Raw genomic sequence first — 13,874 nt, forward strand, 5'->3', positions numbered from 1 at the left:
TCAAGTACTTTGCTTTTGCAAAGATTTATTTCTCAATTAATCTCTAAAAATACCTTCCCGAAGCTTCCTTTGCCCAACACAGCCAAAAAGTGAAAGTCTTCCACGGCGTACTTCCGGAAGCGTGGAATTGATGTGGCTGGAGCTGTTATTCGTCCAGAACGTTGAAACTGTGCATACGTATAGGATGTTTCTGGTGGTATTTTGTTTATTTGCAAAAAAAGAAAGAGAACAAATAAATAACAAAATAAATAGTGTGCAATTTCATTACATGCATTTGTTGCATGGTGAAATGGCTTTTTCAATCTTCCTTTACATAATACAACCAAATATACTATCATTGAACTCATGATCGTCTGTTAGAATAATCTGGTGAGAGTAAGTAACATCTTTGAGAAAGACTACAAAGCAAATAGCTGAGACAAATGGTTTTCAATCAAATTCACTTCTATTTCGAGGTGAAATGCAAGGTAACAATACAGCATGAACGAGCTGAACTGCAGAAAACATTTTATGTGATAAGTGATAACAGTTACAAAGTAGAGAAATGGGAATGATGTACATTCACTTCCTTGTGATAACTTCTTCGGCACTTCCACAATTTATATTTGAAAATATTCAATACCAGTACCTTGCTTCCGAGTGCACATGAACATAAATTGTAGTTTTCTTAAGGGTGACTTTACGGGGTAGTGGGGTAACTTTGAACTGGGGCACTTTGAAAAAAATGGGCTTTTGTTCTTCTATTTTCAAAACGGAACTGGACTTTACAGCGCTTGGCAAGCCCATTGTGCACCTAAAGTCCATTTTCAAACGTGCCCCAAGCCCTATTCAAAGGTACCCCACTTCCCCCCTGCTGTTCGTAAGCTTTGAAACGATGAAGATCATCTTAAAGTTTTAGAATTAAAGAAAAGCGTACGAACAGCAGGGGACAAAGTCACCCGAGTCTATGATACTTAGGGGAAGGTTTTCAGTCTGCGCACACGCTATGGCTTCGAACACATTCGTATTCTTCCTATATACCTTTAATGAATCTGACCTAGGGTAAATGTACCAAATTCTGGCCAGCTTGCAATTCCGGCCATATTTTGTGTTCCGCAAATTTCTATAATTTTTTTAGTTTTTTCATAGTCTAGAGATTATAGAATGCAAAAAAAAATAACAAAAATTATCGCTTCGACGAGCGAGATGATCTGAAAAAGGCATTGGAAGAATTCCGGAAGAGCAAGGAACTATGAGAAATAAAGTGAACGGAATAGGTCACCAATGCTATGTCTAAATTTTTATTCATTTCAAAATGTATTAAGAATGATTTTAGAGAAAATAAAGACGATAAACTGTCTACAAGATTCCAAGCAACACTCCTTATAAAAAAGTAACAAAAAAATTCAATTTGTATTAAAATATTACATTTCAAACTTGAGACTTTGGCGCTTGCATGCAACGTGCCGAAATTTGGCACACTTACCATATCTATGGAATTATTGGAAAAAACGTAAGATTCAGTAAAGGAATATGGAAAGAATGGAACGTTCGAAACCAAAGTCTGTGGGAAGCCTGAAATCCTTCCCCTATTCTCAAACTTCTCATACGTTACTAGGCGTTTCAAAATGAAACAGACATGAAACATAAGCTTACAAATTGGATGATACAAAAAGTTTTCAAATGTAAAAGATTACAAAACATTTCTAAGAATCTTATTGATTTTTACATAAATTTTCCCTGAGCCTTATCTTAAAAATAATTGTTTGAATAAAAATATAATTAAAACACAAGAAAACAGAAACACGAAATGTCAAAAGTGACAAAAGTATCTTGCACTACAAACCTTACTTTATAAAATACACGCTCAGAGTAAAAATCGGCTATTTTAATAGTGAAATGCAAATCCGATAGACTGTTCTTGCTCACAGCAACCCAAAGTTAAAATGAATTAATTTCTTTATTAATTTATTTTAGTTTTGAAAACTAAACACATTCACCTTTTAAATCAGGAAGTTATGAACTGAGATTATGCAAAATAGATATAAAAATGCAGTACGAAATTTTTCGAGTGCTATCGTAAATCTAGCCTATGCAAAAATATTTAATAAAAAAATAAACATTTAAAATTAACCATAAGAATAATGACTTGTCAGTTTTTGATGTTAAATTAAAAGGTATTTGATTTCTGTAACTAATTAGCTAAAAATAACCACGATTCTATTCTCTAGTCAACCCTTATCACGATTTTTGTTTGAGAATCGAAGTAGTATTTTTTCTTAGGAAAAATAGAAAAATTGCAATATTCGAAGAAGCTCAAAAAGCAGAATAGCTACCTTACAGAGCTAAGACTTTAATAAGTCTTTTAATATTACTGTTAAAAGGTTTATAGGGAAGACTGGGGCAGATAAGCCACGTATAGTATTAGATAGTAGTATCTTATAGTTTGCCTTCGAAGGAATATTGAGAAACCACTCTTTATTCGAAATATCTGGGTTTTTCTGCCATCATACCCGGTGAAGTCGGTTTTGAAGTCGGCGGCAGACGCAAAACAATGAAGATTGGAAATAAATTATTATTATTTCCTTTACTAATCATTGAAATATTTTTCAGTTTTACACAAACATTTTTTGTACAAATTATATGCAATGAAAAATTTCATTTAGTGGATAATTCAACCCCGGTCTCCCCTAATGAGAATTTTATGTTTAAATGCCTGTGTAGAAGCTCTTAAGTCCTTTAAGAGTGCGCCAATTTACTTTTAGTAGTCATAGAGATGGAACCAAGAGCTCGAGAGGCAGATTATAAAAAAATGAAAAATTTTGATTCTATAAAAGCCTTACTTTTAGAGAAGTATACAATACTTTATTTTAAAAAAAATTGCTTCATGAGTAGTTGATTCGGAAGCTCTTTTCCCCCAATATTACCAACTTCCTGTAGATTTTCTCAGCCGTATTGAAATTTTTGAAGCAGCAATAATTTGTTTATAAATGGTTTATACTAAGCTTGGTTAAAAGGTGATTTATGACCAGCATTTTATTACACTGATAGTTACAATTGAACAGTCAATATATTTCAAATCCAAATATTTAGATATTATTGGTGAACTTTTATTTTGTATTTTAGATGAATAATAGATTTCTAACTTTCTAATAATAAAAGATTAGTTTTACGGCCAGTTGGGCTCTGTTTACTACACCTTTAATCTTAAAGATGAAAGGGAATATTCTGAGTAGATTTTTCATTTCCTTAGTCTTTAAGAAGAATTAATAACATTTCAGGGTCTGTCGAATTCAAAGTATGTCATAAGAAAATGCTGGAATTTTCTTGATGAATTTTTGTATTTTCTAAATATAACGTGTGATGTATTCGACAATTGCTAACCCAGTTTATGCAGGTCAAAAATCCTTTATTCCTATAAAACGCCGAACCCTTATACTACAGACTTAAAATAAAAACTTATAGTCAAGATTTTTGGGAACATTTTGACTTAGTCGAACTAGAACGAATAAAGTTAGTTGTCATGACAGATATTGGGGCCTTCGGAATTTCGCCTAAACCTTTAGTCTAAACTCGTATTATTCATTCATTCATTCATTTTCAACGGCTTGCGCCAATCAGTGTCAAGGCAAAATCCTGAAGCCATCTTGCCCTAGGTCTGGCCCTAGCTCAGCAAAACTTCTAATATTCTTTAACTAAGCCCTAGGGTAAGATAGGGCAATTCGGAATGATGTCTATTTTAGAATTTTGAGATTTACTATTGTTTCAGATTGTCAAAGAGAAAAAGAAACACACAAAGAAGTACAAAACTTTACATTCGAGAGTGCCTCTTCATTGTTTTTTTTTTCCTTTTTCCATTTAAACTTACTTACTTACCCTCATAAGGGCTCATAAATTCAGAAGTGGGATGTACCCGATGTACCCATATTCCGAAAACTGAACCGAATCGGGCAATATTCTTCCAGTTCGTAACATTCGGAATTATCATTTTCTTTAGAGAAAGTTTATAAGATGAAAATGTTCAAAGGTTTTATGATCGTTTTACTGCTTTTGAAATTTCTTGATATTAAATGATTGAGATATTAGTACAGTAGACTCTCGCAAATTCGGGCATATGGGACCGAAATGTCAGCCGAATTAGACAGAAATTCGGGCGACAAACTTTTTGAAATGCAACGATTTTTTATTCATGTGCATATAGATATTGAGTTTACACACTCATATATAACGTGAATTGCATGAAAATCCCTCAATAATGCAAAATCACATCAAAACTAAGACAAATCATACCAAATTTGAGCATATTTGATTCATTTGATAATAATAATCAAACTTGAAAAATGACAACAAACTTTTTTCAAATGTAACCGCTGCCCGAATTAAAAAGTAACCCGATCTTAAACTCTTTTGCGAGAGTCTACTGTACTTCCTGATATTTTATAAACAATTTTAAGTGTTTTGGCACTTGACTATTTCTACATTTCTGGACTAGTGTCGAAGGAATACCTCTTCGACAGGGAACCCCTATTGAAACTTTTGTTAGAATGATAAAATTTGTACAATGTATCTGGTAAAATACAAGTAATATGATGTTTTTTTCTGTAATCTACTTTTTCTTATAAAAAAATATGTTTAAATTTCATATCTTCGGTACTGGAAGTGTCAATAAGTATGGCGTGATAAATTCTTAAAGTGTGAATAGGTGTTCCTTTCACCCTATTTCTACATTTATATTTTCACCTCATAAAGAATAATTATTCGAATGTACCATTTTACTGTCCTCAAGTGTTTCTGCATTATCGACTTTGTATTGGTTGCTGTCACGACTGATTAGTGGTTTTAGAACACGGCGAGGACTGGGGGAAATAGTCGAGACAGAAACCAACATAAAAAATCGATAATGCAGAAGCACTTGAGGAAAGGTACCATAAATAATATTTTTTCCAATTATTCATTTCTATTAAACTGCAGTTCAAGTAGTTCATACTGTGCAAATTAATTTTAATGCATTTTGGCAATTTTTTGAGCAATGACAAGAAAATTTAAAGCATTTAGCAGAAGAATATAAAACAGCATTTGAAGTAATTTGGGATAGAAAATAAAACGATGAAATGGCAACTCATAAACAAGTTTCAAAAAAAAATAAGACGGCATGCAAGAAATTCATTTTATCAACAGTTAATTTAATTTAAACTTGTCTCCCACTCTCTGATTTTCTCACTGCTTTTTTTTTACTTTCTAAATAGCATTTATTTTCTCATTATTCCATATGTCTTTTTGGCATTCGCAAGAGAAAAGATAAAAGAAAAACAACTAGAGATAAAAACAGGAGCATAGTAGAGAGTAACACATTTTAGAGTTGAAATAAAAAATTTAAAAGAAAAAACAAATTAAATAAAAATAGAATTATGAAGCGATAGAGATATTTGAGGGGTGGGATATCAAAAAAAAAAGAAAAACTAAATCTGAGAAAAGTCATTTCGTCTTTTTGGTATTCACCTAAGTCATCGGAATCATGAGTTGAATCAATTTTAAATGCTGGATTGTGACTTGGTGGCGTGCTGGGTGAATCTCGTGCCTCGTGAGCTCCTGACGAAGAAATACAACAGGTGAGGAGGAATGGCAAAATTTTTCTCTAATGTTTTCATGGACTTTTCCTTATGATCTTCCCGCGATCCTCCCCAAATTGACTGAAATATTGCGACTTGATGGACTTTTCTTGTGTATGATTGAGTACTGATGTGTGCAAAAAGTGACGGTATTTTCATATTAAAATGTAAACATTTGTCTGATGTTATTAATAGAATGTGGCACCGGTCACACAAACTCACCCACGATTTAAGATAAATTTATTTGCTGAATATTCCACATTTTACTTGGGTGCAAAAGTTATTAAAGGGGAGGCAACGTGTACTTACTAAAAGACATAATAAACTCCCAATCTATGCAATAAATGTCTTCTTAATCATCGTGAATTGATAGTGAAACTTTGTCGTGTTAATTGACATGGACAGTGTTTATCCTTTTTCTGTCTTCACCACAAAAATACATTGCCAGTATGTAAATCTTCAAAGACATTATTGCTAAATAGACATACAATAATTAAATAATTTAAAATATAATACCTCGTCGAACTGATGCTAGAGCTTCCACTATTAATTTCTGATTAACGCCACACAAATTCGCAGTTAGTTTTTCACATTTTTTGTGACAATTTACATCACAGTCTGTGCTTTTACCAAAAGAATAAAAAAAAGAGAAGTATATTGTTTAATTTTGAGATCACAAAAATATCATAATCATACAGAGATAACGCAGAGAGTGAGAGACATTATTTAAAATGACAATATGATTGACATTTGATTGAAAGATCAGGCGACAGAGTTTAAATTTAAATCCATAAACTAACTGCTCAGTTTGCAGAGAAACAGTTTCTTTGTGTACCTATGAAAACACTCTTTTTTTTAATAGAACAGAATAATCATAAATGTGTCAGCATGAATTAAATAAGCATGAAATGGCAAGAGTGTATTTCACTAAAGTTCAAATTACGCGAATGAAGATGAGATAATTTATAGCTTAATTAGAGACATTTATAGAGAGATACAGGAGAGGTATAAGCAAATTGCATAAACATCCAACTCACTGTAAAAATATTTTTACTCGTTTGATTTCAATTGGAAATAAACAGAAACTTCAATTTTCTCAATATTGAAGAAAATGTAGGGGAAAGTGCCCATGCTTCGTGCGATCCCAAGCTTCGTAATGATAAATTTTTTCCTGTGTCTCAATAAAGGTCAGACATCGCACCCATATTTTAAAAATTAGGAGAATGTTTATTTAGTGACATAGGAGAAATTAGTCATTACGAAGCTTGCTTGGGATTGTACGAAGCATGGGCACTTTCCCCTAAAATTTACCCTAGCGATGAAAAATTCTGTTAAGGAACTATAATAGGTGAGACAGATTCAAAAAGGGGACAATTTCGAGATATTCACTTAAATTTCTAAACTCTTAGGTCCTAGCTCATGCAGGCTAGAATAGCCTAATTCAGAACTTGCTCTAAATGGCAGTATCAATAGCGTACACCGGGGCACATTTAGCCAGCAAATAAAGCTTTTTTTGCATATAATTTGTGAAAAAGATTATAAGGTTTGTCTAATGTTTTTATGTTTCATAAGTAGCATTAAGTTATTGGATGTATAAAACCGTGTAGTTCAAAGCACTGCGATTCCTGACCCGGCCGGGGTAGATATAGTTAATCTTAGGGTGCAAATTGCCACTACTTTTCCAGTCGAAATTTTAAACTGAACACACCAAATATTGGCCTCAATTCTGAGACCTAGATCGAGACCAAAATTTCAAGTTGTCATTAATTTCCAATTTAAAGAACCAAGATTTCAAGATTTTCCACACTTCAAGGGTTATGTACGTAGGTCTCGTAGATTTAAAAAACAACATATTTTCTTTACATATTTTTTTCAAAAAAATAAAAAAAAATTATTTAATTCGAGCTTTTAAGAATATGAAAGTACAACTTTTTAACTATATTTTATGAAATTTTGTGGAATTGGTTTTTGGAGACAGTTTTTTTTTTTGAAAAAAATCATACTTGTCGGTGTACAAGATTTCTTAGAGTCAAAAATGTAATGCTCAAGAGCTTGAATTAAGCTCTCGGCTTAAGTCATAAGTATCTCCAGCACATTAGCCCCTTATAATTTCCTAGAAGCGATATTATCTATGTCTTTATCTTATTTGATTACTTAAAAAGTTTAAATTGAAAAATACCCATTTGGAATAGGTTTTGAATTAGGGTATTTTACCCTATTTTTTTAGTTTTAAATGGATTTAATAAAATACGAACTTCATACTTAAGGTTTTAGTGAATGGCTTACACGATTTTCATAATTTTTTATGGTGAAAAAACGGTGAACGTTGCAAGTTTTCTTCGGCTATTTCAGGATAAAAGGTCCTTCCGGTGAATGTCAATTGGTTTAGTAATTTACTCTAAAATTAAAACATTTAAAGTTCCTAAGCGTTCGAGGTTCTTAGTTAGTCTATTCTTCTGAATATTGCTCTTATTTTGCCTAAAATGGCAATGATCAGATTTGGAATACAGATGGGAGCTAATTTTTCTTTCTCTTTGCTATAAGACTGTTTGGTACTCGAATAACTATTCAAATTTGGTAAAAATAAAAGGGTCAAATTGGATCATATTTGATCCATTGAACGGATCACTTACTTACTCGTTGAAATTTTGTATATACGTAAATTCATTAAGACAGATTATGTTTTACCGTAAACTTACTCACAATATTTTCGCTCATCTGAACGAACTTCAAAGACGATTTTTCATCGTTTTTATTCGTTTCTTCCGGAATTAAAAAAGTTTTACACTTTTTCAAAAGATTTTCGGTGATCCTTTCATTTTTGCAAGTGTGTTTTAATTTTGAAGTTAACCACCACACCAACGATAACCGGAAGGACAATTATTTGTCCTGAAATAGCAAAATATAGCGCTAAGCAGACCTAAAGTTTACTTATTGGATTTAACCTAACTCGAAAGGAAAATTTGTACTGTGATAAAAATAAAGGAAATACTAGATTTTCAAATATCAATAAAATTTCTTGCTATTTTCATTTTAAAACCTTTGAAAATATGGCTAAATCTATAGTCTAACACCTGTACTAAATTCTCTTTAAAGGAAAAATTTGATTATGAATTGGATATCAAGAGATAAATAATCCATATATTAGATTTAAAAAATATCAAAAAATATTTCCTATTTAGGATTTCGGAAAATGAACTGAAATTCCCGTTTAAAATATGCGTATAATTGAATTAAAATAAAACTTGCGACTAATCGACACGTTCCGAATGAATGCGATTATCCAGTAAATAACCAATTTACAATGATTTCCTGTTTTATGATAACAATTGTATGTCTTTTAGTGAATGAGTATTTATATGGATCTGGAAATTTTACTTTAAATTATAAAATAACATGAGGGGTTCTTTTGGTCAGGCTGATGGGGCAGTGTTCATTATTCAATATTTTAATTTAAAATTTAAATCACAGAATATTCATTGGGAAAACTCAACAAGTTATTTTTGAAAAATATGTTTAACAGTCCTTAAGCACTTAAAAAAACATAAATAGGAAAATATCTAATAAATTTTTAAAATTTTTTAAGATTGGAAAATTTATGCTCTCTTTCGGATATTGAGATACAGAATTTTTTTTTAAGTGTTCCTATAAAAAATGAAAATATTAAAAAAAAACCAGTTCTGAGTATAAACGATATTTTGGGATTTAGAAAAAACTTTGATATTCATTTAAAAATACATCATACAATTAATGAGATATATTATGTAGCAAAATATTTTGTTTAGATATAAGTCAGGAATCAAAATGTGCTAATAAGTTTTAGAAATATTTATTATTTAAAATTTAAAATTTATTCTAAAATTCATACCTAAGGACCGATTTCTTCTTCTGAAATACTACCCTATTTTTGACTGAAATTGCCATTCAAATGAAACCATCTTCTTTATTACGAACTATTTAAATTGAAGAATTAATGGTAATAATTGTAATAACAACCCTAACCCTAAAACCAAGTATTAACTCATAAGATATACTAAGTTTCTATTCTGTTTATCATTTTTTGTTAAACTGTCTCTGCTCTGACTAAAATTCAAATTTTGTGCTAGACACTGCTTAAGTATAATTTTTTAATAAACAAATATAACAAATGGCATAATTTCTGTTTTAGGCCTAAAAAAAGGTTAATTCACACATTTACTCGTAATAAAAAATGCTCATGACCAGTTTAGAAATAAAAAAAAGAATATTAAATATTGAAAAAGGTTTTTTAAAACAATTCACCTAACTTTTTTTAATTCTTCTATTTTAAATTCAATAAATAAGAGATCAGACAACTAATATCAGGCAACTGAAATTCTTTTTAAGACGCATTTTCCAAACTTTTATAAACTAAATATCTTCAATTTAACTAAATAAGTCCATCTTGTTTATCTCAAATATTGGCTATTTGAAATAGAATTTTATAATTTCAAAAGCCGGATTTTTCAAAGGTTAAAGAAATATATTATTTGAAATTCGATAGAAAAATTTATTCCTGTGTCCGAAGCTTTTTTTTTTTGAAAAGTAATTAATATAAATGCACTTTTTGCAAAAACGTCTAAAATTATTTGAACTATTTCCAAAGGGATTTATAGGTCTTTCAGTTTTTTTTTAAAGCCGCAAAAAATAAAAAAAAAATATAAAAATTAAAATTTTAAATTGTAATTCAAATACCGAAATATTTAAATTTTTAAAATTGTATTGCATAATTTATTTTTATTGTCTAAATCATATGACTATTACTAAGTCAACAACTATCTGATTTTAGTACAATTCAATGTAAATAATTTAAACCAATTGTAGTACATAAGATACTGAATTTAGATATTCTTTTTTTAGCAGATTCTTTCTTCCTTCACTAAAACGGTTTTTTTTCTCACTTAACTTAGACGCTGTTTAATTGTGGAAGTGCAATTTCCTCTCATACTTTATAAACTCTTAAAGTTCTGTTGAGAACTTCTAAGGTCAACTACTCAGCAATCACCGGATCAATTGCCAAATCGTAATATTTTGTGTGTAAATAATCACCACTATAACGCCATTTAATTTCGCTTTTTGAATCCTCACTGAGACTCTATTTTGATCTTAAGAGACCGAAGATGATCGAAGACAGATGAAGCATGGGATGTTTTCAATGGGATGTGGTGAGATGTGAAGTACGCATTTTTGCTTGTTTATGATTTACAAATAGTACATTTTAATTGGCATGTCCAAATGTGCTGGAGGTGAAATTGATTAAAATAAAAAATGTATGATTCGACCGTGGGACTGGTGCAATGCAGAAATTGGCATATTCTATCAACAAGTCCAATGGGGACAAATTAAGGAATTTCATGAAGTTGGCATGATTCAGGTGAACTTATGGCGATTGATTCACATCAGTTGTAGGTCTAAGAAAAAAGTAAAATTAACTTGGAAAGTTATTCAGTGAGATAACACAATATTGTATCGAACAAATATTTACATTGAGTATTTCACTGTATTCCTCGTGATCCCTTGTTTCAAGACATCAACTCGACATTTCTAAAAGGGTACTCATACCTTTTTTGTCTTGGTTTGGCTTCTTTATGAGATATAGGACAATATTGAGAATAAAATGCTTCTTAAATGGTATTTTAATAATTTATAAATAGACTACCAAATAGCATTTCCGTTTTTAACTATCCGATAAGGAAGGAACACCTGTTCGGCAAGGAACACTTTCTGACAGTTTTGTCAAAATATTGAAATTTATTTATTATATGCAGATATCATAATATTTTTATATTAATCGCTCTTATACGGGAAAGTGCCCATGCTTCGTGCGATCCCAAGTAAACTTCGTAATGACTAAATTTCCTATGTTTCTAAATAAACATTCCCCTAGTTTTCAAAATAAGGGTTCGATGATGTACATTTATTGAGAAACTCTGAAAAAAAAATTAGTTATTACAAAGCTTGGGATCTTACAAAGAGCACTTTCTCCTAAGAGATGTTAAAATTTCGTCTTAATGGTACAAAATAAAGTACTAATAGGTCATGACACAAGTTCTTAAAGTGACAATAAGTGATCCTCAGATATTAGTGTTTTTTTTTTAATTCATAATGCCCAACGCACAATAACTTTTGTTTAGAAAACATGTTTTTGACATTTCAATTAGAGTGAGTGAGATTTGAATCTAGTTATCTCGCTCACACTTATAGGAAATTTGGAAAATATGTTCACAAATAAAAGTTATTGTGCGCAGGACATAATGAAAAGTATTGTAGTTTACTAAAAAAATAAAACACAACTTGGTTAAAATAAAAAAAATCTTTTAGTGAAACTAACAAACTCATTTATAAACTTAATCTTTTTAATTATAAAAAAAGTTTTTTCTTAATTTTTCATTAGTACAAACCGCATATTTAATAAAATCTACGAGTTGTTGAAGTTGAGACTAGAAGCTTAGGTCAGTTTCTGAAAGTTTTTAATTTCTAAAACGCAAGCACTTATAGGGTAAGGGCTCATAATTATGGACATAATTAATCATAATTATTATCAATGTTCTAAGTTTGAAGTACGATATTTTCAATACTAATTGGATTTTTTTGTTACTCTCTTTTCAGAAGCGTTGTTTAGGAACTTGGCAAGCTGTTTATCGTCTTTGTTTTTACTAAAATTAGTCTCAATAGGTTTAAAAATGAATTGATATATAGAGGTGAATCTGACTCAAATTTTGCACACCTTGGTTGTAAATTTGGACACCTTGGCTGTATATTTGGACAACTAATTCGCCTCAATAGGATGCCCATTGTTCTCCATTTTAAAAACCTATCTTACCAAGTCCTCTTCATGCTCATATAAGGGAACCGTAGAATGTCACAAGAAACCCAGAATTTTGCTATATCATTCATTAAAGTGAGTTGATTTCGGTACTCCAAGTACGCGCGGATTCGCGCATTCCTTGGTCTTTTCTGTCCAAAATAAAAAATATCACCTCACTGGTAAATGTCTTAGAAAATTTCTTATTTTTCACACGAAAAATCTAATTCACAAGGCAAATCTCACTTCAGGTCAAATGTACAAATCCCATTAACGTGAATCAATACAATATTCAATGAATATTCAATAACATTACTCAAAAAAAGTGAGGAAACATTGTTAGTATTTCACCACAGCTAAATAAGACTGAAGTAAATACAAAGTTCTGTCATATTTCTCGTAAGCAATTGTGTTTAACTTATTTAGTGTTAAAATCTTCCAAAAAGAACAAATATTTAGATAGAATTCATTATTCATCAAATATTGGAATAAAAATCCAAATTTTAATCAATTTATTTTTAGTGTCCAATTTTACCCTCAAAGTATCCAAATTTAGAAACTGTCCAAAATTATGAACTCTTACCCTAGTGATTTTTTTTAATCTGTTGAACCATTTACCCTTACTTTATTAGCAATTCAAAATTAAATAATCAATACAAAATTAAAGACTTTAATTAAATTTAATTAACTTAATTAATTAATTAATTTTAATTAACATTAATTAAAGATGATGTCCTTTGAACAAATAATATTGTTAGTTTTCAAAATTCAGTTATATAGTTATAATAGTTTCAGTTATTCTTTTATTTTCTAAATTATTTTCTGGAACGTACACTTTTGTGTTATCCCACCTTTCATTAATTTTATTTAAAGGGTTTTGCAAAAATCGTACTCAGAAAAAAACTAATCGATTATTTAGTTATGCAAACGGTATATGAACCTAGTTTTTTTTTTCTAGGGAGACCGGTATTGACAAGTCGGCGGGAGGTGCACAAAGTTGCAGATTGAAAACATAGAACTACTTCTCTAACTAATTAGGCGTTTGGTGTAGTTTTTTTGCGTGAATTACATGTACAATATAACAGAAAACTCAGTACCAATTTAATACAATTAAAAAAATCATTTTTGTGTTTGAAAATGTGACAGAATTGTCAAATTATTCCCACCTACCTATTATTTTTCAAATAGTAGTAACGGAATATAGTCTAAAGCAAGGGGTGAGTAAGAACCGTTTGAAACCGAATAAACGTCAAAATAAGTTTGTCCAGGTAGCGTTTTGACAACTGACTTACGATTTTCGTTTGACGTTTGTTCGGTTTCGAAGGCTTCTTTCTCATCTCTGGTCTAAAGGTTATTTTACCTACTTTATTGTGCTAAAAGCAAATTGCTAAGGGTATGCATAATTTCAATTACACTGCCCCTTCGTTTAGTGTATCTTTACAGAGAGTATCGAGAAGAAAGTG

The 13,874-nt window shown here is 30.5% G+C and overlaps 1 protein-coding gene across 6 annotated transcripts in view; it reads right to left on the minus strand.

The window, feature by feature from the left end:
• The window catches only part of LOC129806028 (putative protein kinase C delta type homolog), a 49,172-nt gene that overhangs the window by 11,777 nt on the left and 23,521 nt on the right, over positions 1-13,874 (minus strand). For 2 of the 6 annotated variants that reach the window (XM_055854333.1, XM_055854332.1), the window contains exons 6-8: positions 6,105-6,206; positions 5,479-5,568; positions 54-190 (exon numbers count right to left, since the gene is read on the minus strand). In XM_055854333.1, coding sequence (XP_055710308.1) covers positions 54-190; positions 5,479-5,568; positions 6,105-6,206 — 329 coding nt within the window. The remainder of the gene's footprint in view (positions 1-53; positions 191-5,478; positions 5,569-6,104; positions 6,207-13,874) is intronic. The other 4 variants (XM_055854328.1, XM_055854327.1, XM_055854329.1 and 1 more) reach the window with 2 other exon arrangements.

This window comes from Phlebotomus papatasi, chromosome 3, assembly GCF_024763615.1.
Source record: "Phlebotomus papatasi isolate M1 chromosome 3, Ppap_2.1, whole genome shotgun sequence".
Lineage (NCBI taxonomy): Eukaryota > Metazoa > Arthropoda > Insecta > Diptera > Psychodidae > Phlebotomus > Phlebotomus papatasi.